The sequence below is a fragment of the Tupaia chinensis genome, unplaced genomic scaffold (assembly GCF_000334495.1).
Source record: "Tupaia chinensis unplaced genomic scaffold, TupChi_1.0 Scaffold000453_1, whole genome shotgun sequence".
NCBI lineage: Eukaryota > Metazoa > Chordata > Mammalia > Scandentia > Tupaiidae > Tupaia > Tupaia belangeri.
In genome coordinates this window covers 73,720-96,147 of record NW_006159960.1, presented here as the reverse complement: position 1 = coordinate 96,147, position 22,428 = coordinate 73,720, and the positions used below count along the sequence as shown (strand labels likewise).

Genomic DNA, 22,428 nt, shown 5'->3' with positions numbered 1-22,428 from the left:
CAGGGGGGATGGTCACACCGCAATCCCTTCTCCTCCATTCTCCTCTCGGGATCTTGGGCACACATGCACACGCACCCAGCGTGAGTTTTAAGCCACCAGGTCCGGGACGCAAACCACGGTCGACTACGTGGGAGTCCAGCGACATAGCTATTACGCTAACTGCTGGTTCCCTTTTTTTTTTTTCCCCAGATATGTTTTCAATTTTGAATGTTTTTTGAAGGACCAGTAGGTGGCATAATGGTTAAAGTGCTGGACTCCCACATAGCCAACCACAGTTCAAGTCCCAGACCTGGTGGCTTGAAACTCATGCTGGGTGTGTGTGCTTGTGTACCCAAAAATCCCAGAGGAGATTATAGGAGATAGGACTGCAGCATGGCCATCCCCCCTGGGCAGTGATTTCTCGCTCTCTGTCTCTGTCGTCTCTCTCTGTCTTTCTGGTGAGCATACATGCCCTATAACAAAAATCTCTCCAAGAAGAAAAAAAGTTGTTTTGAGAACTACTAAAAAGTACCTTTATATGAAATATCTCATTTCATTTCTGTAGCAATTATAAAAGCATCAATGCTTGTAATAGCAGTTCATTATGTACTTTACCAATTATTTCTGCAGAATCTAAAGGAATGTGTTCATTTCCTCCACTTATTAAAAATGGAGTCATCCTTAGTGCAACAGCTGGCACCTATGAAAACGGTTCCTCCATAGAATACAGATGTCTTGATCACCATTTCCTGCAAGGCTCTAAGGAGACCTTCTGTTTAGACGGAGTGTGGACTACACCCCCATCGTGTTTAGGTATGTGCTACTAAATACACCTCTATTTAATAAAGTGAAAGTGTTATTTTTAATTTTCTATCCATTTTGAATTGAGTAGATGCTAGTGTAATGCTTAATTTGCTGAATGACTTATTTTAATTAATTAATTTTTATTATTTGCTTATTTTAAGGTTTTTGTCATAGGGCACTTTCACCCACCCGAGAAAAATAGAGACACAATGAGAGAGAAGGTGAGTGAGTGATCACCCCCTAGAGGGGGTGGCCATACTGCAATGACTTCTCCATTTTCCTCCTGGGATTTTGGGCATGCACTTGCATCTGGCATGATTTTCAAGCCACCAGGTCCCTGACTCAGACCGTAAATGGCCATGCAGGAGTCAGGTGCTTTAATGACTATACCATCAGCTGGACCTTAATTTACATATTTTTTAAAAGTTTATTTCATGAGCCTCAAACACAAAGACAATATATTTAACAAGTTCCCACACTGTGATCCCCTCTCATCCTTCCCAGGCGTCTATTTTCTGTGTGTGTGTGTGTGTGTGTGTGTGTGTGTGTGTGTGTGTGAGAGAGAAAGTTTGGTCTGCTATTTTCTTTTCAGATTTGGTATCAAGTTTATGCTGACTTCATACAATGAATTGAGAATTGTTTCCTCTTTTTTATTTCTCTGGAATTTGTATAAGATTGCTGCTATTTCTTCCTTAGTAATTTTAAGAATTCACCAGAAAAGCTATCTGGGACTTCAGTTTTCTTTGTAGGAAAATTTTAATGGCACCTTCAATTCATCACGTGGTCTATCACAGTTCAAGTCCTAGACCTGGTGGTTTGATTTCTCATTTTCCTTCTCTCTCTCTCTCTTTCTCTCTGGTGAAATTAAAACAATAATAATAGTAAATAAATAAATAAATAAAATTAAGTAGTAAAATAAAATAAAACTTGTATTCTTTGTCTTTATTATTTTGTCTTTTCTGCCTGGATTTATTTTACTACTCTTTTTATAGCTTTTTTTAATAGCTATCTAAATTCTAATTTCCATCTTTTATGTTTTTTCTAATATGAATTTGAAGGTATGTTTCTTTCCGTGTGCAACTTTGATGTCATTCAATACATTTTTATAGTTTAGATTTTTATTATCATTCAGTTCAACAAAACTTATGATTTCCATTTTGTTATCTTCTATGTGCTCTGAAAAAAATTTAGAGATTCATTTCAGGACAAGTAGATCTCAATGTGAGACATTTTCTAGCTTTCCTTTGGTTACTGATTTCTAGTTTAGCTATATTAAGACATAGTTTGAATTACATCTGCCCTTTGAAATTTGTTGATACTTGCTTTTCACCAAGTTTTTAAATTTTATTATTGTTATTTATTGAGAGACAGAGAAGAGAGAGGGGGGAGAGAGAGAGAGAGAGAGAAAGAGAAAGAGAGAGAGAGAGAGAGCCTGGCTAGGGTCTTTTCCTTACATGATCCACTCTGCCTGCCTAGCATTCCAGTCGGCCATGATCACAGGCTCACCTGCACATGAGCCCTGTGTGTTCAGGTTGACCTGGGAACTGAACCCAAGACCTTCCCACATGGCTCCAGTATCACATAGCAGCATCCTACCACCTTTGGCACCATCTCTGGGCCTGAACCTATCTTTTAACTCAAATATTAATTATAACTTACATGTTAAGGTCTTGATGAAGACCTGTGAGTACCAAGTGTATCAAGGTTGTTTTCTTCTTCTTTCCCCCCCCCCCAGAGCCCTGCGTGCTATCTTTTGCTGAAATGGAAAAGAATAATTTGCTCCTAAAATGGAATTTTGATAATAGACCACATATTTTCCATGGAGAATATATTGAGTTTCTTTGTAGGAGAAATACTTATATCACTGAGTCATCCACTATTAGATCTGAATTTAGAGTCCAATGTGACAGAGGGCAGTTGAAATACCCAACCTGTGTTCAAAGAGAAAGGTAAGAAGAAGCTACAGCTATATCTTTTTGTCAGATTGTTATCAAGAGATTCATTTCAGACCAGTAGATGGCATAATGGTTACGTTGCTGGACCCCAGATAGTCAATCACAGTTTGAGTCCTGGACCCGGTGACTTAAACCTCACATAGGCACATGTACGTGAATGCCCAAGATCCCAAGAGGAGAATGGAGAAAAAGGGATTGCAGTGTGGCCATCCCCTCTGCGGGCTGATTACTCGCTTTCTCAGTCTCCTTATATCTCTCTGGCAAGCACATGTACCCAATAGCAAAAATATCTCTCTCTCAAAAAAAAAAAAAGTCATTTTAGAAATATCATGATCTGCACTACTCCCACTCGTGACTATATGAAAGAAAATAAAATCATATTTTCTTCCCTTTTCAAAAACTAAGCCATCTCCTAGAAGTATTAATTAATCCAACAAGCTTTCTGCTTTCTGGGAAGTCAAAGCACTGTCCGTCATATGAAATTTGTGATACTTTGACAATTAAGTAAAGAGTTCAACCTATACATGCAATATTTAAATGTGCAAAAAATAAACCTACATGTTCTGAGATAAGATAAAAAGTCACATTTTTCACTAACTTATGTGTAACTGGCAAATGTTAGGAAACTGTCAAAATCATGTTAATAATAATGATTAAAATTAGCATATTTATTTTCAAAACTATATTTATATTTACAAATTTGGAATGATTTACTCAAGTATTTCCATATATGACATTGTAAACACATATATTTTCTATTACTTAATGAATGGAAAATAATTTTGTCTGCTCTCAGAAAAATATTAAGACAATGCAATAAAATGGTGTAAGTCACTTTATAAGATCAGAATCTTGAAACTTTTGAAGATACAATATAAAATAACAGTTATATTTTGCATTAAATTAAGAATATTAAAAAATAACTGATGATAAAGTGCATCTAGTTCTATTCCAGTAATTACAATCAACTGCATGGACTATGTAACTGAGATACATTGAACACTTTAGAAAAAATTCATAAAACATATAGGTGGAAAACATTTTTTAATTTTATCTTTAGTTGTAGCAAAATAAGGGTGAAAAATGTTCATGCATGATCTATATATTTTAGTATATCTTTGATTTCTCATTTCCTAGAGAAAAAGGTGTAACAGAAATAATTCTAAACTATGGTAAATTAGTGCAGTAAATGAATGGAGTGTCTAGCCTGACAGTGGTAATGTTGTTTACCAAGCATGGTTACTTGCTCTTATTCATATCCAATTAAAACAATAACTCATTATATAAAATATTGAAGGGCTAAGGTTGTAATAAATATTTGGCTAGAATTGGTGCATATTTTAAAAATCTTTTTTTTCCTCCTCTCATTAAGGATTCAGTCTTATCAAGAACCCTTAAGAACATAACAATAAAGCCAGCAGGTGGTGTGGTGGTTCATGTTGGATCCTACATGACTGACTGGGTGGTTCAAGTCCCAAACCTGGCAGCTTAACAAACATGCCAGGCATGTGTGCATGAATACCCAAAATCCCAAGAGGAGAATGGAGAAGGGATTGCAGTGTGGCCGTCCTCCCCACCCCATCTCTGTCCAGTGAGCTTTCTCACCTGACAGCAAAAGAAAAAAAAAAAAACATAAAAATGAGTGATGGAGAGAAGAATAATTTATCAACGTATCATAAAATCCCTTATAAAAATTTTTAGAATAATTATGTTGGATTAAAAATTGCTAAGTTTTATTTCTTTGGAAATATGAATTTAAATAGTTTGAGCTGAACCTTTTTATTATTTATAAGTAAAAGCCAAAACTGTTGTTTCCTTTCTAGTTTGGATGATTTGACATGTAACATGACCTTAACTGCACGTCTTCAAGCTGTTGAAAATTGTTCTACACATAAAATATTTCTGTTTACTTACATCCATTGACTGGACTATCTTGTTGTCCCCAATATATGTGCAAAATAATTCACATTTTCTTTATCATGATCATTAATATTAGGATTTTCTGTTACTTTTAATTCAATCTTTAAAGAAACAAACACACTAGAGATAAATTATATGTTATATTAGAGGGTTTACTTTATTAAATGCAGAACAGATTGTCCAGACTTTCTAAATAGAAAGAACTTTGAAAATTAATGATAGGGGCCAGCAGGTGATGTCATGGTTAAGGCGCTGGACTCACATCTGACAACAGTTTGAGTCCCAGACCTAGTGGCTTGAAACTCATGGTGTGTGTGTGTGCATGTTCAAAATCCTTAGTGGACAATGGAGGAACAGGGATTGAGGCATGGCCATCCCCTGGGGAGGGGGGTGGTTTTTCATTTTCTCTCTGAGTCTCTGTGAAGCACACATGACCTATAACAAAAATATCTCTCAAAAAAAAAAAAGTTAACTGTAATATTTGCTAAACGGTTAGCAATATTGTTTTGGGGGTAGTAAACAATCCAGGCGTTCAAATAGTGTTAAAGGAGCACAGTTAAAAACAGAAATGGTCCTTGCCGCTTTTTTTTTTTTTTAATTGCCAGATGGTGTGTGTGCTCACTAGAGAGACAGAGAGAGGGGGAGGAGGAGGAAGCATCTCCCAATGGGGCATGGTCACACTGCAATCTTTTCTCCTCCCCTTCTCCATCCTGTTGGGGTTTCTCCTCCACTTCTCCATCCTGTCACACACACCTGGTGTGTTTTTCAGATCCTTAGGGCCAGGATCTGAACCACAGTCAATCATGTGGGATCTGGCTCCCTTAACCACTAGGCTATAGGGTTGGCTCTGGAACTTGCCACTTCTATATTTTACAATTTCCAAATCAGCTTTTTTTTTTTTTTTTTTTAAGAATGGATAATTGTTGAAATCATGCAGATTCCCAGGTCTGAATTCAGTGATTTCTGAAAGCACCAAAAAATGACAGTGTCAGTATTACCAAGGTCTGGCGGAGACCTGAAACAGCACCACTGCCAGCTTTCCTTTCCAAGTAACAGTGACATTTTCATTGTCATTTCAGTTCATTTATGAGAGTGTGTAATAGCATTATCTGGGTACTGGGACTCCTCTTAGGACTGACTGGCTGTTGGTCGTAGAAGAGCACATTTTTTCCTCTCTGGAAGTAATCTAGTTCATCAGCTCAAGGTCAGAATGTCTCTCAGTAATAACTGTCTTCAAATCCCAAGTCACAATTCTCTATTTCTGGGCTAGGAAAAGCTTCACTTGGAAATGAAACCATAGCTGTACCTAACTCTGAGGACTAAATATGAAGTCATCTAATGTTAAACACGTATATTTTAGAAATGTCCATGCATTCACATTCATTATTTTAAGTAAGCTTTTACAGTAGGTTTTCATAGTGGATCCCATAAAACTGGAATTTGATTAAACTTAAATAGTGAGAAAGCCTTACTCCTTTTAAATCAATGAATCATTCAAACCAGTTCTGACCAGTTTGGACTATTTCTAGCTGGTTCTCACTTATTCTGATTGATTTCAGCCTGTTCTGTCTTTCTCATTGGTTTGTTCTGGTTTATACCAAGCTTGACCAGTTCCATTTCCAACCAACGTGTTCTGGTTGACACCGGTTCTGGCCATCCATCTCTGACCAGTTCCTATTGGCCATACCATCATGGCTGGGTCAGACTGGTTTATGAAGGTTCCAATTGGCTCCTACTAGTAGTCCTTCTGGCTGGATCACAGTTGTTTGACAGGCTCATACTGGTTTTGTGTGGCTTAAACTGGTTTTGGCTTGCTCAGAGTGACATATCCTGCATCCAACTGGCTCATATCGTCTCCAGCTGCTTCATACAGGTTTTGACTAGTTTAGATCGCTAATACCCATCCAGACAGGCTAATAGTAGTTTTGATAAGTTCAGACTGCCTCTAACCAAATAATATTGGTTATGACCAGCACCATCGTCTCTGACCAGTTCAAACCCACTGAGATGATTGCCACCAGTTCCAATCAGACCAAACCAGTTCAGACCAGTTTAGGCTTATTTTGACCTGTTAAAGTCAGTTCAAGTCAATTCAAACTGGTTCTGACAGACTTGGACTGGCTGAGACAAGGTTAGATTGTGAACAGCCAGCTCAAACTGGCTCAGACCAAATTGAACTATCTCAACCTAGTCTAGACCAGCTAAGGATGAGTCGGACAGGTTCTGACTGGTTTCAACCAAATGAAATCAGCTCAAACTGCCTAGATCTGGCTCCAGTCAGTTTAGACTGGTCAAAATCCGCTCAAATTGGTTCAAATCGATTTAGACTGATCAAAACCAGCCCAAACGGATTCAAACCAGTTTATATTAGTATAGACAGGTTGAAACCAGTTAAAACTGGTTCCAACAGATACAACCAATTTAGACTGATACCAACCTGTTTAGACTGATTGAAACTAGCTCAAACTGATTCAGATGGTTCAAACCAGCTCGGACTAGTTTTAACTCACTCAAACAGGCTGACTGGTTAACACTGGTTCTAACATCTTTAGACTGGTTGATACCAACTCAAATGGGTTCCAACCAGATTAGATTGGTCAAGACTGACCTAAACAGTTCCAACAAGCTCAAACTGGCCCAGACTGAGTCTGAGAGGCTCAGACCAAATCAAATTTTTTTCTTTTTCCTTTTTTTGGAGAGGTTTTTGCTATAGGTAATATAGGTAATTGTCATGTGGCAATATATGCCCAGTGTTGACATATCTTCTGATTTTTAAATAGTAGAATTTAATTTTGACATGTTAGGGCAATTAAAAAATTCTGTGGGCAGTGTAGCTCAAAGCTACTGTTTGGTTAACTCCAAATGCCAAAGAAATAAAGTACGAAGAGCACAATACTGGACGTGTGTACCAGGTACAGTGGTGGGACAAAAGAGGTAATAACTTTATTCGTACAGGTGGGATACAGGAAGCTTATGGGAAAAGAGGAAACGTCTGAGGTTTACAAGTGTAAGAAAAGACATTCCAAGTAGAGGGACAGCATATACAGTACCAAAAGTTAGCACAAACCATCCGCTAGGTATTCCGAGCACTAACGACACAGCAGTGACTGAGGCACATACCAAGTCCATTGGTATGGAACTGTGAGATGGCCAAGAGAAAATATTAAGTAGCAGTAGATTCTTGCAGATGATGTCATGATAAATGACACAGAATCCTGTCAGAAATGAACACTTAATATGCAGCTACGGAGAGCTCTCGATGATCCATTCTCTAGGAAGGCTGCTTCAGCAAAAGGCCCCTCACTCCAACTCAGGATAGTTCGTAAAGGGTCATCCCTGCTCTCCAGTTGCCACAGAAAGGCTGGGGCCTCTGGCTGAAATCACATTGCGGCTCAGTTCCTCCTATCCTGCTCCCTTTCTTCCCTTCTCCAGTTGTGGATTTCCTGAAAAGTCATTCAGTTCCACTTCAGAGCACACTTTCCCAGGAACCCAATCTGTAAGAGTGACTGACACAAACCTGGGGATCATCACAGGGCTCTGTGCGATGTCATCTGTCAGTAGATGCGTCTGAAAACTGAGGTGTAGATGAGTTTTTCAGGCTGTATCACCATAGTCCTACCTCAGAGGATTGTGGTCAGCTGAGTTCAGTGCCCACAGTGGGTATAGCAAGGGCACTGATAAGCGATGGCCAGTCTGAATGAAATCCAGAAGAGATGGGAAGTAAAAATGCTATTTGGATATTATTGACTCTCTTGAAAAGAACAGTATCAAGAATGAAATTGAGGCTGGAGTATGTTGAGGAATTACATGAAGTATGAAGGACAAACGAGTTCAGACTGTGACACAGTAGTAAAACATGACACTCTGCAAAACAATCCAATATGAGAACGTTCTCAGTTCATGTCTGGTGACATCCCTGAGTACACGGGTACACATTTGCCCATGAGCTGGAGCTGGCTGAAGGCAGAGGGTGGATCACGGCATTGGGAACCTGTGGAGGGGCACTCTCTCTCTCGCTTACTCATTAGAAGAAATAAGTCAACTAAATTAAAAGAGAAATGTGGATGTGGTGAGTTGGTCAATAAGTGTGACGATGAACAAAGAGACAGGGTTAAAGAAGGTCTTCTGAATAAACTGGGAGAAACTTGAACATGTTCAAATAAAATGGGAATGGGTCAGTGAAGAAAGGTGGAGGACTCTGGACAAACACTGCTTACTAGATTGTGAGGGACTCCTGGACAGGCGAGAAGAGACTGGCACTTGGCTGCAGGAGGGACAGATTGGTGCTGGAATGAGATCGTTCATGTCACATGGGTTCTATGTCCTTTGTGAAAGAGGAGAAGCCAGCTGCTTTGAAATTGCAGCAGAATATCCAGGGAGAGAAGCTGAAGGACTGAGGAGACTGGCAGAAACATGAAAAAGCCACGTGGAGCATGAGTTGACAGTGGAAGTGAAGAACTGCTTGAAAACAGCAGCACAATCCAGTAAGCAATTTGGCAGCTTTTCATAGTTTCATTGAATTATCACTTCAGTTAGATGTGTGAAGTGTTGAGGATTATGCTATGACAATTACCATTTTGCTTCTTAAAAAATTTAATGCCATAAGATAATTTTTATCATGATGGATATGAAAGCGAACTTTGCTTAGATGATTCGCCATTCTTGTAGTACCAGGACACGGTGTCCAAGATCAAAGACTCACTAACGCGGGACTCGCCCTAGGGTATTCCAGACTTACAGAACGCTGCCCGGCTCTGCTCCGAGAAACTTTAATTTTTCAAAGGAAAGTTAATAATTCATAGATGCCTGGCTTTTTTTTTCATGAAACAGAAAGATCAGAACACGAGAAAATATTATACGTTGAAACTGAAATCAAGGGAGCTCCGCATGATTCCTTTGAGAAAAAAAATGGAGAAAATGGAGAATCCGGAAAGTCTAACCCAAACCAAGAAATAGTTTATCTAATCTACTTCTCAAATATAATTGAAAGAATGGTATTAGGCAATATGCAAGATTTCAATTTGACAGGCATTTTAATTTATTTTTTGTTGTTTTGAGAGAGAGATTTTTGCTATAGGGCGTGTGCACTTGCCAGAGAGGGAGAGAGACAGACAGACAGAGAGACAGAAAGCTAGAAATCACTCCCCAGTAGGGATGCTCACACCAAATCCCTTCTTCTACCTTCTCCTCTCGGGATTTTGGACACATACACACGCGATCAGCATGAGTTTTAACAGCCTGGGTCTGGAACTCATACCGCCGTCGACTACATGAGGGTCCAGTGACATAACCATTATGCCATCTGCTGGTTCCTTAATTTGTTTCAATGTACATTTAAAGAACTTAGGAGAATTCAGTTATGTTTACTTAGCATCAAGTAAGTTAGTTATTCTATGACTAGATATTTTAAGAATTGTTTTTAAATTAATTTTTAAATGAAATATAAAAGCAATTCTTTGACTTAAACAGTTTTAACAGTACTAATATAGTAAGATAAAGAATGAAAGCCTTGAGGCCAGCAGGCGGTGCAGTGGTTAAGGCCCTGGGTTCCCACATGGCTGACCATGGTTCAAGTCTTAGACCTGGTGGCCTGAGAATCACACTGGCTTGAAAATCTGTGAGTGCACACCCAGAATCCAAGAGGAGAATGGAGAAGGGCTTGTGGTGTGGCCATCCCCTCTGGGGGTGCTTTCATTCTTTGTCTCGCTTTCTCTCTCTTTCTCTCTGTCTCTCTCTGTGAACACACATGCCCTACAAAAATTTAAAAAAAAAATTAGCAGGGGGCCAGCAGGTGACATGGTGGTTAAGGCGCTGGATACTCCCACATGGCCGACAAGGGTTCTAGTCCTGAATCTGGTGACTTGCTTTGGCACTTCCTTTCTCACTCACTCCCTCTGTCTCTCTCTGGTCAAATTAAAAAAGAAAAAAGAATGAATAAAATAAAATAAATAATTATTAAAAAAATTAGCAAAGAGTCTGAATAAAAATTTATTCTTCTAGAGCTAGATGCTTTGGGTGTTTGCACAGCAATGTGAATATTCTTAATCCCCCGGAACTGTACATGTAAGTGGTAAATTTTAAATTATGAGTATTACAGAACAATTTTTTTAATGTACATTAAGGGACCAGCAGGTGGCATGGTGGTTAAGGCCCCAAACTTCCATCTGCTGACTATGGTTTAAGTCACAGACCTGGAAGCTTGCTTTTTTACTTTCTCTCTCCCTCTCTCTTCCTCTCTCTCTCTCTGGTCAAATGAAAAGTATAATAATGATGAATGAAATTAAATAAAATGATTTTAAAGAAATGGACATAGGTAAACGTGCAACCAGTTCAAATGAAAAGAAGAACAAGGGGGAACCAGCAGTTAGCATAATGGCTATGTTGCTGGACTCCCACGTAGTTGACCGTGGTTCGCTTCCCGGACCCCGTGGCTTAAAACTCACGCTGGGCGCGTGTGCATGTGTGCCCAAGATCCTGAGAGGAGAATGGAGGAGAAGGGATTGCGGTGTGACCATCCCTCCTGGGGGGTGATTTCTCGCTTTCTGTCTCTATGTCTCTCTCTGTCTGTCTGGCGAGCACGCGTGCCCTATAGCGAAAATCTCTCAAAAAAAAAAAAAAAAAAAAGAAGAACAAAGGTTCCACTCTTGACAAAGTGGAAACCCTGGCACCAGCAATAAATGAGAGCCACAATTGCAGGAGACATAAATCAATAAATCATTATGCATATCTATACAGAAATTCCTGTAATTGTAAATGTTATACAGCAGAAACTATGTAGGACAGGTAATAGAAGAAAATTTAATAATTTTTTTAGCTTAAAGTAGTTCAGTGAACAAATATTAGTAAAAGACAATAATCTAACAAACAAATAATCTAACAATCTACTGACTGTTAGATTAGTCTAAAATTGACATATTGACATATATTCATATGACCGTAGGAATAATGTGCTTTCTTTTCAAGTGTACATGGAATGGAATAACCTAATGCACATCTTTTGGAAGGTATATCCATTGTTACATGATCCGTGATGATATTTTTGTACTATTTTAGGATCGTAAGGCAGTTCATTTTCTAAATTGTACTTGTGATGTATGCTGATCTAGTGGAAGCAAGTCAGGGGCAGTAATAAAACCACTTTTACTTTCTATCCCCACCTCTGCAAGCATCCTGTGTGAAAACCCAGTTAGACGCCATAGCTTATCTCATTCTTATGTCTCCAAACTTATTACAGGGACCAGTGGTGGTTAGGGCGCTGGATTCCACATGGCCTACCACAGTCCAAGTCTCAGACCTGGTGGCTTGAAAATCACGCCAGGCACATGTGTGTACATGCCCAAAATCCTGAAAGAAAGGAGAATGGTTTGTGGCATGGCCATCTTGCCTGGGGGTGATTTCTCACTTTCCCTCTTTGTGTCTCTTTCTGTATCTCTGTGGCAAGTGCAGGCACTCTGTGGCAAAAACTTAAAAAAAAATTATTAACACTAATTACGGAAACCCTCTCAGTCACTCTGATAATAAATACTTCCCATTCATTCTAGAATTAGAACATTATTAAACAATAGTGCTCTTTTCCTAAAACCAGGAAGAATGTGTCGGAAAGAGAATTTCCTTGTTTATTTTTTACCCTGCTACTTCTCAACACATGGGGAAAAAAGCTATTAAAATCAATAACGATTTTAATGTATTATCAGGAATATACTGGTTTGAAAAGCCTAATCTTATGTGCATAAATATAATCAAATATAAAATATAATAAGAGACAAAAACTTATTTATAACAAAAAAGAACAAAAGTCCCCAAGGAAAACTGAATAGAAGTGTAAAAAACCACATATGAAGAACCTTTAAAACATTTGCATTGATAGACATCAATGTAGCTTTGAATAAATAGGAAAAATAATTGTATTTAAATAGGAAATTTCTGCATTTTGAGGTGTCGACATGACCCAAGCTAATATATGCATTCAATGTCCCTCTACCACCTGTGCTCTGAAATGATGAGCAAAACTCCTTTCTGCACTCTACAACAAAAACTGATTGACTAAAAGATATACAAACACAAGAGATGGGTGTGAATGCCAGATGTTTTGTGTGGAGGAGTGGGGCCTAGGGAAGGTCATTTGGAGGAGGGATACGGAGGCAGAGCGTTGATGGGACGGGGAGGTGTGGTATAATCTGTTGAAGATATTTTGATCAACGGGACTGGGGAGAATTGTTCACATATTGAAATGTTCACTTCACAAGCTAAACAATGTCATTGAATGTATATAAAAATAAATTAATTAATAAAAAAGAAAACCCTTTCTTTCTTCACAAGAAAATGATCGGGCTCACCCTCTGTCAGCTCTGCTGTCTTTGAGTCATGGTAAAAATGCAATGTCCATGTTTAACAGGAAACATTACTTTGGGTAAAAATCACCATACTTGGTTACCTATCTGGAGGACTATGACTGCATTAAGGGGATACAGAAGTGTGATTACTTTCCCTTCGTTCTTTAATATTTAATTTTATGATAGCATGATGTTCCCAAATAAATTCTGTTTTTTTTTTGTTTGTTTGTTTGTTTGTTTTTAAGCAGCTATCTTTATTTAGAGCTTGTCATGGGCCAGACACCCCTTAATAAAATATATTAATTATACCTAATCATTTAATTCTTATAACAGTCCTATTACACAAGTACTATTGTTACTCTAGTTTAAACATACAGAGGTACAAAAATGTTAGGTGACAAGACTAGTCACACAGACTGGCAGAGCATGATTTAAATCCAGAAGCCACATACTGAACCATACAGTATATATATATATATATTTTTTTTTTCTAAACCTACTTCTGGAAGTATAATTTACAAAGAATAAATGCACTGCTTGAAAGTGGTCAGTGAGTTTTGATAAATGTATGAAACTGTGTAATTGCCACAAGAGAGACACAGAATGTTTCCATCACTGACAAAGCTCCCCTGTAAACGTTTAGTTAATTCTCCTATCCTATCTCTGATCCTTTTGGTTCCAAACACTATCTCTATAGTTCAGTTTTGCCTGTACTAGGATTTAATTTAAATGGAATCATACTAGTACATGCTCTTTGAGTATAGCTCTCTCCCTTAGCATAAGTGTTTTTAGAGTTCTGCTATGTTGTCGCATGAATTGAATGCTTTTTTCTACTTTTCTCATAGATTACTATTCCATTATGTGTCTATAACAAAACTGGCTAAACATGTACTAGTCGCTGGCCACTTGGGATTATTCCAGAGTTCGACTATTTCGAAGAAAGCTTCCAAGAATATTTGCATAGAAGCCTTTTTATTTCTTTAGATTTTTGCCATAGTGTACATGCACTCACCAGAAAGAGACAGAGAGAAATGGTGAGAGGGTAAGTGAAAAATCCCTCCCCAGGATACATGACCATGCCACAATCCCTTCTCCTCCATTCTCCTCCTGGGATTTTGAGTACACACACACATGATGCCGGCATGATTTTCAAGCTGCCAGGTCCAGGACTCTAACCATGGTCAGTTATGTGAGAGTCCAGAACATTAATCTGTTGGCCCCATGTATCAGTCAATTTTATATCTTTTGTATAAATATAGCCACAGGAATGAAATTACTGTCATGCATTCCATTTTGTGAGAAACTGCTAAAAAGTTCTCCAAAGTGGTTGTGACATTTTATATTCTCATCAAAATGTCTAAGAAAATATTTAGATTAATTAAGATCTTTAATGACTCAATAAAATGTGGGGGAAAAACAGTATAGAAAGCAAACATAGATACCAGAGATAGTGTGGGAGGAGAGTGGGAGATGCAGAGGGTGAGAGATAGGGAATCAAAGATGAGGAAAAAAAGCAAAACATACAGGAAACAAGAAATGGAAAATTATTTGTTGACAATAACATGTATGTTGATGTGCTTGATTGAGACAATATACAGTGTAATCTGGATAGAAAATCTCATTTTTTATGTTGTAATGATGTACAGTGAATAAATGTAAATAAATAAATTTAAATTAAAAAAATAAATAAAATCATTGATATGCCTTGAAAAAAAAAAAACCCAAAATATATGAGAATTCCACTTACTTCCCATCTTTGTCAACAGTTGGTATTGTCAATCTTTAAGTTTTAGCCACGTTAGTGCACATATAATTTGCATTTTATATGACTAAAATATTGAACATTTTTCCATGTCTTTATCTTCCATTCATATACAACCTTTTATAAGTGTCTTCTTTATTTTCCCTTTTTTCTTTTATTTATTATTATTATTATATACATCATTTAGATTTTAAAGAGACTTAACCCACTATGATATACACCTCAGTTCAGTCCATTTGAAAATATTATACATGATCTCATTAACAGATAATAAACCATGTCTGTGTCCCACAAATGTCTCTCTATGGTTCCCCCAATTTTTCTTTCCTTCGCTCTTTTCTTCCCACATTTTCCTTCCACTTCGTCTCTAGTGTCCATGACAATTTTTAATGCTTTTATGTTCTCCAGACTTTCAATCTCTATCATAGAGTGCAGACAGTCGGTTTATGTTAAGTGGAGACATACAATGTCTATCTTTCATAGTCTGACTTGCTTCATTCAGCAACAGATCCCTTATTGGTCCACTTTCTATCAAATTCCAGAGGCTTATTGTTTTTTATAGTTGAATAGTATTCCATGGAGTATATGTGCCACATTTGTTCCATCCATTCATCTGTTTGTGAACATTTGGGTGGGTTCCATGTCTTAGCAATCATGAATAATGCTGCAATAAATACAGTTGTGCAAGTGCTTTTCCAACTGAGCATTCTCCTGTCCTTTGGGTAGATACCCAGGAGTGGAATTGCTGGATCATATGGTAGTTCTATTCGAAGGTCTTTGAGGAACTTCCATATTGTTCTCCAAAGTGGCTGGAGCAATTTACATTCCCACCAACAATGTAGGAATGTTCCCCTTTCACCACATCCCCTCCAGCACTTACTGTATTTCGTTTTTTTAATCTTTGCCATTCTGACTGGGATTGGGTAGTATTTCATTGTGGTTTTGATCTGCATTTCCCTTATGATGAGGGATATTGAGCATTTTTTTCATATGCTTTTTGGCTGTTTGTATATCTTCCTTAGAGAGATGTTTATTCAGTTTATTTTCCCATCTTTTAATTGGGTTAATCATTTTCTTATAGGTAAACTGCTTGAGTTCCCTGTGTATTCTAGGATTATCTTTTCCAGATTTGTGAAGAATGTCTCTTATAATTTTATAGGGATTGCATTAAATATGTAGATTAATTTGGGTAGGATTGCAATTTTGAATATATTAATTCTGCCAACCCAGGAACATGGAATGTCCTTCCACTTTTTTGTGTCCTTTTTTATTTCTTTTTTAAGGTTTTCATAGTTTTCCTTATAGAGGTCTTTGACTTCCTTAGTTAGTTTTATTCCTAGGTATCTTATACTTCTGTGGCTATGGTAAATGGGATCACTTTCTTCAGTTCTGTCTCTGTCTGTTGTTTGTATATAGAAATACTATAGATTTTCGTAGGTTAATTTTGTGTCCTGCCCTCTCCTGCCACTTTACTATATGCATTTATTATTTCTAGGAGTATTTTTGTGGACACTATTGGGTCTTCTATGTAAACAATCATGCCATCTGCAAACAGAGTTAATTTCAGGTCTTCTTTCAGTATTGGAATGCCTTTTATTTTCTTCTCTGGTCTGATCACATTGACTAGGACTTCCAGTACTATATTGAATAGGACAGGAGAAAGTGGGCAGCCTTTTCTTGTACCAGTTTTTAGTGGAAATACTTTCATCTTTTCCCCATTCAATATAATGTTAGCTATAGGTTTTTCATAGATGGCCTCTATTATGCTGAGAAATGATTCTTCTATGCCAATTTTCCTGAACATCTTAATTATAAAAGAATGTTATATTTTGACAGATGCTTTTTCTGCGTCAATTGAAATGATCATATGGTTTTTATCTTTGTTTCTGTTGATATAGTGAATTACACTTATGGTTTTATGTATGTTGAACCACCCTTGCATCCTTTGAATAAAGCCTACCTGGGCATGATGAGTAACTTTTGTATATGCTGTTGAATATGATTAACAAGTATCTTGTTGAGAATTTTTGCATCTATATTCATCAGAGATATAGGTATGTAGTTTTCTTTTTTTGTTGTATCTTTATCTATTTTAGGAATGAGGGTAATGGAGGCTTCATAGAATGAGTTTGAAAGGGTTCCTTTTGGATCTTTAGAAACAATGTGAGTAGAATGGGGGTTACCTCTTCTTTAAAAGTTTTGTAAAATTCAGCAGTGAAGCCTTCAGGACCTGGACTTTTCTTCGTTGGGAGGTCATTTATTACTGATTCAATTTCATTGCTTGTTATAGGTCTATTCAGGCTTTCTATGTCCTCTTGAGTCAATCTTGGTAGATTATATGTGTCCAGGAATTTGTCCATCTCATCCAGGTTTTCTTCTTTGTTGGCATGTAGTCACTCATAATATCATCTAGTGATGTTTTGTATTTCTATTATGTCTGTTGTAATGTTGCCTGATTCACTGCAAACTTGATGTATTGGGTTCCTTTCTCTCTTATTAGTCTAGCTAATGGTATGTCAATTTTGTTTATCTTTTCAAAGAACCAGCTTTTGCTCTCGTTTATTTTCTGTATAGTTCACTTATTTATTATTTCATTTATTTCTGCTTGAATCTTTATCATTTCTTTTCTCCTGGCATTTTTGGGATTTTTCTGTTGCTATTTTTCCAATTCCCTGAGGCATGATGTTAGGTTGTTCTTTTGCCACCTTTCCATCTTTTTCTTGTGCTCACTAATTACTATGAACTTCCCTCTTATGACTGCTTTTGCAGTGTCCCATAAATTATGGAAACTTGTGTATTCATTGCATTTGTTTCCATGAATTTTTTGACTTCAGTCTTAATCTCTTCAGTAGTCATGAAGTCATTCAGAAGTAGGTTAACTAGATTCCATGTACTTGTGTATTTTTGAGGTTTTTTTCATGAGATTAATATCAAGTTTAATACCATCATGGTCAGAGAAGATGCTGGTTATCGTTTCTATGCCTTTGAATCTGTAAAGACTGGTTTTGTATCCTATCATGTGGTCAATCTTCAAGAAAGTACCATGAGAGGCTGAGAAAAATGTATATTTTGTGTTTTTTTAGGTGGAAAATTCTATAGATGTCTATCAAGTCCATCTGATTTATGGTATCATTTAGGTCCCAAATCTCTGCTTATTTTTTGTCTAATTGATCTGTCTAAAGAAGACAATGGAGTGTTGAGATCTCCAACAATTATTGTGTTACCGTCTATGTCTCCTTTTAGAGCTAGCAGGCTTTCCTTTACATATTTGGATGTTCCTGAGTTGGGTGCATAAATATTTATAAGCATTATATCTTCTTGGTGAATTAGCCCTTTTACTACTATATAATGCCCTTCTTTGTCTCTTTTTATGGTTTTTGTCTTAAAGCCTATTTTGTCCAAAATCAGTATAGCAACTCCTGTTCTTTTTGGGTTTCCATTTACATGAAATACCTTTTTTCCAGCACTTTACTTTTAATCTATGTATGTCTTTATCCATAAGATGGATTTCTTGTAGGCAGCAGAAGGAGGGTTTCTGATTTTTAATCCATTCAGTCAGTCTGTGTCTCTTGATCAGAGAATTTAATCCATTAACATTCAACATTATTATCGATATTTCCAGACCTGTCCCTACCCTTAAGTTGGCCATATACTCGGTTATTTTTTGTTCTCTTATTGCTGTCTATCTGTATTTAGTTTTTGTGGTATAGTACTCCTTGCAGAATTTCTTGGAGAGCTGGTCTGGAGTTGGTAAATTCTTTCAGATTTTGCTTATCTGAGAATGTTTTTATCTTCTTTTCCCATATGAAGGATAGTCTTGCCAGGTGTACTATTCTTGGTTGAAATTGTTTTCATTTAACACTTTGAATATATTTCCCTATTCTTTCCTTGCTTATATTGTGTCCAATGAGAGGTTCGGTGTTAACATGATGAGATAGTCTTTGTAAGTGATTTGACGTTTCTCTCTTGCCAATCTTAGTATCTTGTCTTTGTATGTGGTTTTGGCCCATCTAGCAATGATGTGCCATGGAGAGGATCTTCTTGGACTGATTCTAACTGGAGTTATTTGTATTTCTCGGGTCTGGATGTTTGAGTGCCTCTTTAGACTTGAAATGTTTTCTTCCAGAATTTCATAGAATAGATTATTAATGTCCTTGTTGGTTTCTTCACCTTCTGGGATACCAATTATTTGAATGTTTGGGTATTTCATGGTAGCTAGTATTTCTCATATGGTATCCTCAATTTTCTTGGTTGTTTTCTCAATATTTTTTGATTATTTTTTCTAGGTCAGAAATTTTGTCTTCTACTCCTGAGATTTGATCTTCTGTGTGGTCTAACCTGCTTTTAATACATTCATGGGAGGTTTTGACTTCCTGTATTACAACCTTTATATCTAACAGTTCCATTTGTTTCATTTTTATGATGTCCAATTTTTCACGATGTGAAAGAACTTCCTCATCTCTTGGAGGTCAACATCTCTTTTCTCTTGCATTTCATCGTATTTTATTACCATAAATATTCTAATTCTTTTTCTGACATTTCAATAATATCCTCTAAATTTTTTCTACTTGGAGACAAGTTACAGTGTTCCCTTGCTGGAGATGTCACTTGATTCTCTCATCCTTGAGGTTCTTCTCCAATTCTTAGTCATTTGGTAAGGTGTCCACTCTTGGCTAATTTGTTGGAGAGGGATTCTGTGACTGTGAGCTCATATCTTTCCTTTACTGTGAAATAGTTTCTTTTCTCCCATCTACTGTGTCCTCCAGCATGGGAATTACAGGATAAGTTTCATAAACGGATTTATGAAGGGGTATTTCATTCTTCTTGCAACAACCACAGTGAAGGAAAAAGAACTGTCTAAAATTCACAACATTCAAATGTTTAGATACTATGCCCCTAGTCTTCCCTAGGAAGTGGGTAAGGGCTGAGCAGTAAAACAGGGAAGTAAAGAAAAAGAAAAAGAATGTAGGAAATATAAAGAAAGAGCAAAGGGAAGGAAGGAACTAGAACAAAAAGAGGAGAAAAAAAGCAGAAGCCATGTGGTAGATAATAAAATTGGATTAAAAATAGAAAACCATGTGGCATACCATGCAAAGGGCCAACACAATCAGAGGTGGACTGGCCTGGATGTTTTCTGTCCTAGTTGAGGGGAGAGGAGACAAGTTAACAAAAGAAAGGCACAAAAGGAGCAAAAAAGCTGTTTGTTCGTTTGTTTGTTTAAAAAAAAAATGGAGAAAAGCCAGAGGGACAGTGAAACTTGCCTACATGGCTAGCACTGGAGTCTGGAAAAGGGATCCCTGGCTGGGGAAGTGGGGGACTCACAGCTCTGAAGCTGCACCCACAGTTCCAACACAGTCAGAGAAGGACTCGTCCCCAAATACATTCTAAACTCATTTGTTTTGTTTGGATATCTAGGTATCCTATACAATATGAAGAAAACCATATAATTATCATTGTTGCTATATTTACTAATTTATTAACAAGTGACCCGATATCAGAGACTGGCAAATAGTTATTTGCTAACTTGGAACAAGTAGAAGAGATAATTTAGTTTGTTTTAACATATTTGCAAGGAGATATTAGGTTGAAAATGGAAATGATCATTTTATTTTTTATTTTCTTTGAAATAACACAATGACAATTAGAAAAATAAAAGAAGTTCAGTTTGCAAGATGGAAGACAATGGGTGAAGCATGGAAGCTGGTCACACTTTCAGGGTGACTACATTCCTTATCACAGCAAGAGTATTCCACTACCTCTGCCTGACACACTGGGTGGAATGATTGCCTAAATGCACTTGGTCTGTAGCCCCATTTACACAAGAACTCAGTGTTGTTCCCTGATTTTACAGTTTTTTAAAATCATTTTTCTATTTTAACACTGTTGTTTTTATTCATGTTTCCTTCAGATATTGCACATTCAGCTGAAAGTAGAGAACAGAATTAATTGTGATGATAATCTTTCTTTTTATGACTAATAAAATGCATCCAAATGAATATGTTAGGAGATACATTAGAATAAAATTATAAAATAATCCAAATAGCTAATATTTTTAACCTATGCTGTGTACTGCTTTAGAATTGTACAACTGTCAGTTCTTTAAATGCTCATGATGACTCCCTCCAGCACTATTTCACACACCAGGAAATTGTGGGAAGAAGTTCAGCAACACTTCCCCAAGGTCATAGCAATGACTGTGGACCCTGGTGAGCCTTCTTCACAGCCTGGGCTCTACCTCTCTACTATATTGCTTACTTGAAATTTAATGTGAGCACCACAAAAACATATGCACACACAGAAACAAATACATGAGCACATACATGCCCACCCACACATAGTAACTACGAGTGGTAATAAATGTGTTTAGCAACTGGACTGTGGTAAGTATTGCACTACAGACGTATCAAGTCATCACATTGTATACTAAATATAGAGACATTTTTAGTTGTCAAGTGAATATTTTATAACAAAATATTAAAAATTAATGTTGATGCTTTATTTCCTTAATATCTGATAAACAGTCAGCAGATTGATTGTTAATCTGTGAAAATGCCATTCTAAACAGCTTACTATCAAGACTGACCCCTTAGCACAGAGGTTAAGTGCTGTGCCCTGTGAGACAGATCCCACATAGATGACTGTGGTTTAAATCATAGTCCCGGTAGCTTGCAATACATGCCAGGCCTATGTGAATGGCCACATTTAAAAAAAAAATTTTTCCAGGGAACCAGCAGTTAGCGTAATGGCTATGTCGCTGGACTCCCACGTAGTCGACCGCGGTTCGTGTCCCGGACCCGGTGACTTAAAACTCACGCCAGGCGCGTGTGCGTGCGTGCCCAAGATCCCAAGAGGAGAATGGAGGAGAAGGGATTGCGGCGTGACCATCCCCCCTGGGGGGTGATTTCTCGCTTTCTGTCTCTATGTCTCTCTCTGTCTGTCTGGCGAGCGCAAGCGCCCTACAGTGAAAATCTCTCCAAAAAAAAAAAAATTTTTTTCCATAGGGTTTGTGCACTCACCAGAGAGAGTCAGGAGTGGGGAAGTGAGAGAGCATTCCCTAGGGGGATGACCAAGGCACAATCCCTTCTCCTCCACTTCTCCCTTCAAGATTTTGAGAACATAGCACGTATGCCCAGTATGTTTTGCAAGCAACCGGGCCTGAAACTCAAACCACACATTCAGACATATGGGATCTAGCCACCTGAATAACCACACCACTTCCAGTTCTCAGATTTTCAGGATATTATGCAACCTCCCCAAAATTAAGAAATTTAAATTTAAAATACTTTTTAAAAAATTAATCTAAAAATGTAAATTGTGGTTTATTGATTTTACACAAATGCTCAATAACAATGTACCTATGTTCCCAACCTTTTTTCCCAGTGAAGCTGTGGAATAATTAGCATTAAATGGAATTAAAAGAAAAAGTGACACTTTTGTTAATATGGTTTTGAAAATGAAAATATTTCCTTGAAAAACAATTAAAATATTTACTTGACAATTTTAAAAGTCCGTGTATTTAGTGTAGAATGTGCTGATGTGATACGAAAAATGCAATTTAATTGGTAAACGTGTTCATTATCACCCTCTGGTACCATTCTGTGTGTCGCGTGTGTTTCTGTGGCACTGTTTTTTTAATTTCAAGTAAACAAAGGAGTGTTATTAACCACAGTCACTA

The 22,428-nt window shown here is 37.3% G+C and overlaps 1 protein-coding gene across 3 annotated transcripts in view; it reads left to right on the top strand.

Annotated features, from left to right (window-relative positions):
• Positions 1–14,021, top strand: part of F13B (coagulation factor XIII B chain) — a 29,851-nt gene extending 15,830 nt beyond the window's left edge. Inside the window, exons 10-12 of one of the 3 annotated variants that reach the window (XM_014590488.2) lie at positions 610–792; positions 2,519–2,732; positions 13,837–14,021. In XM_014590488.2, coding sequence (XP_014445974.1) covers positions 610–792; positions 2,519–2,732; positions 13,837–13,975 — 536 coding nt within the window. In that variant the 3' untranslated portion in view covers positions 13,976–14,021. Of the gene's footprint in view, positions 1–609; positions 793–2,518; positions 2,733–4,110; positions 4,226–13,836 lie in introns of those variants that run through there. The other 2 variants (XM_014590489.2, XM_014590490.2) reach the window with 2 other exon arrangements.
• Positions 14,022–22,428: the final 8,407 nt, after the last annotated feature.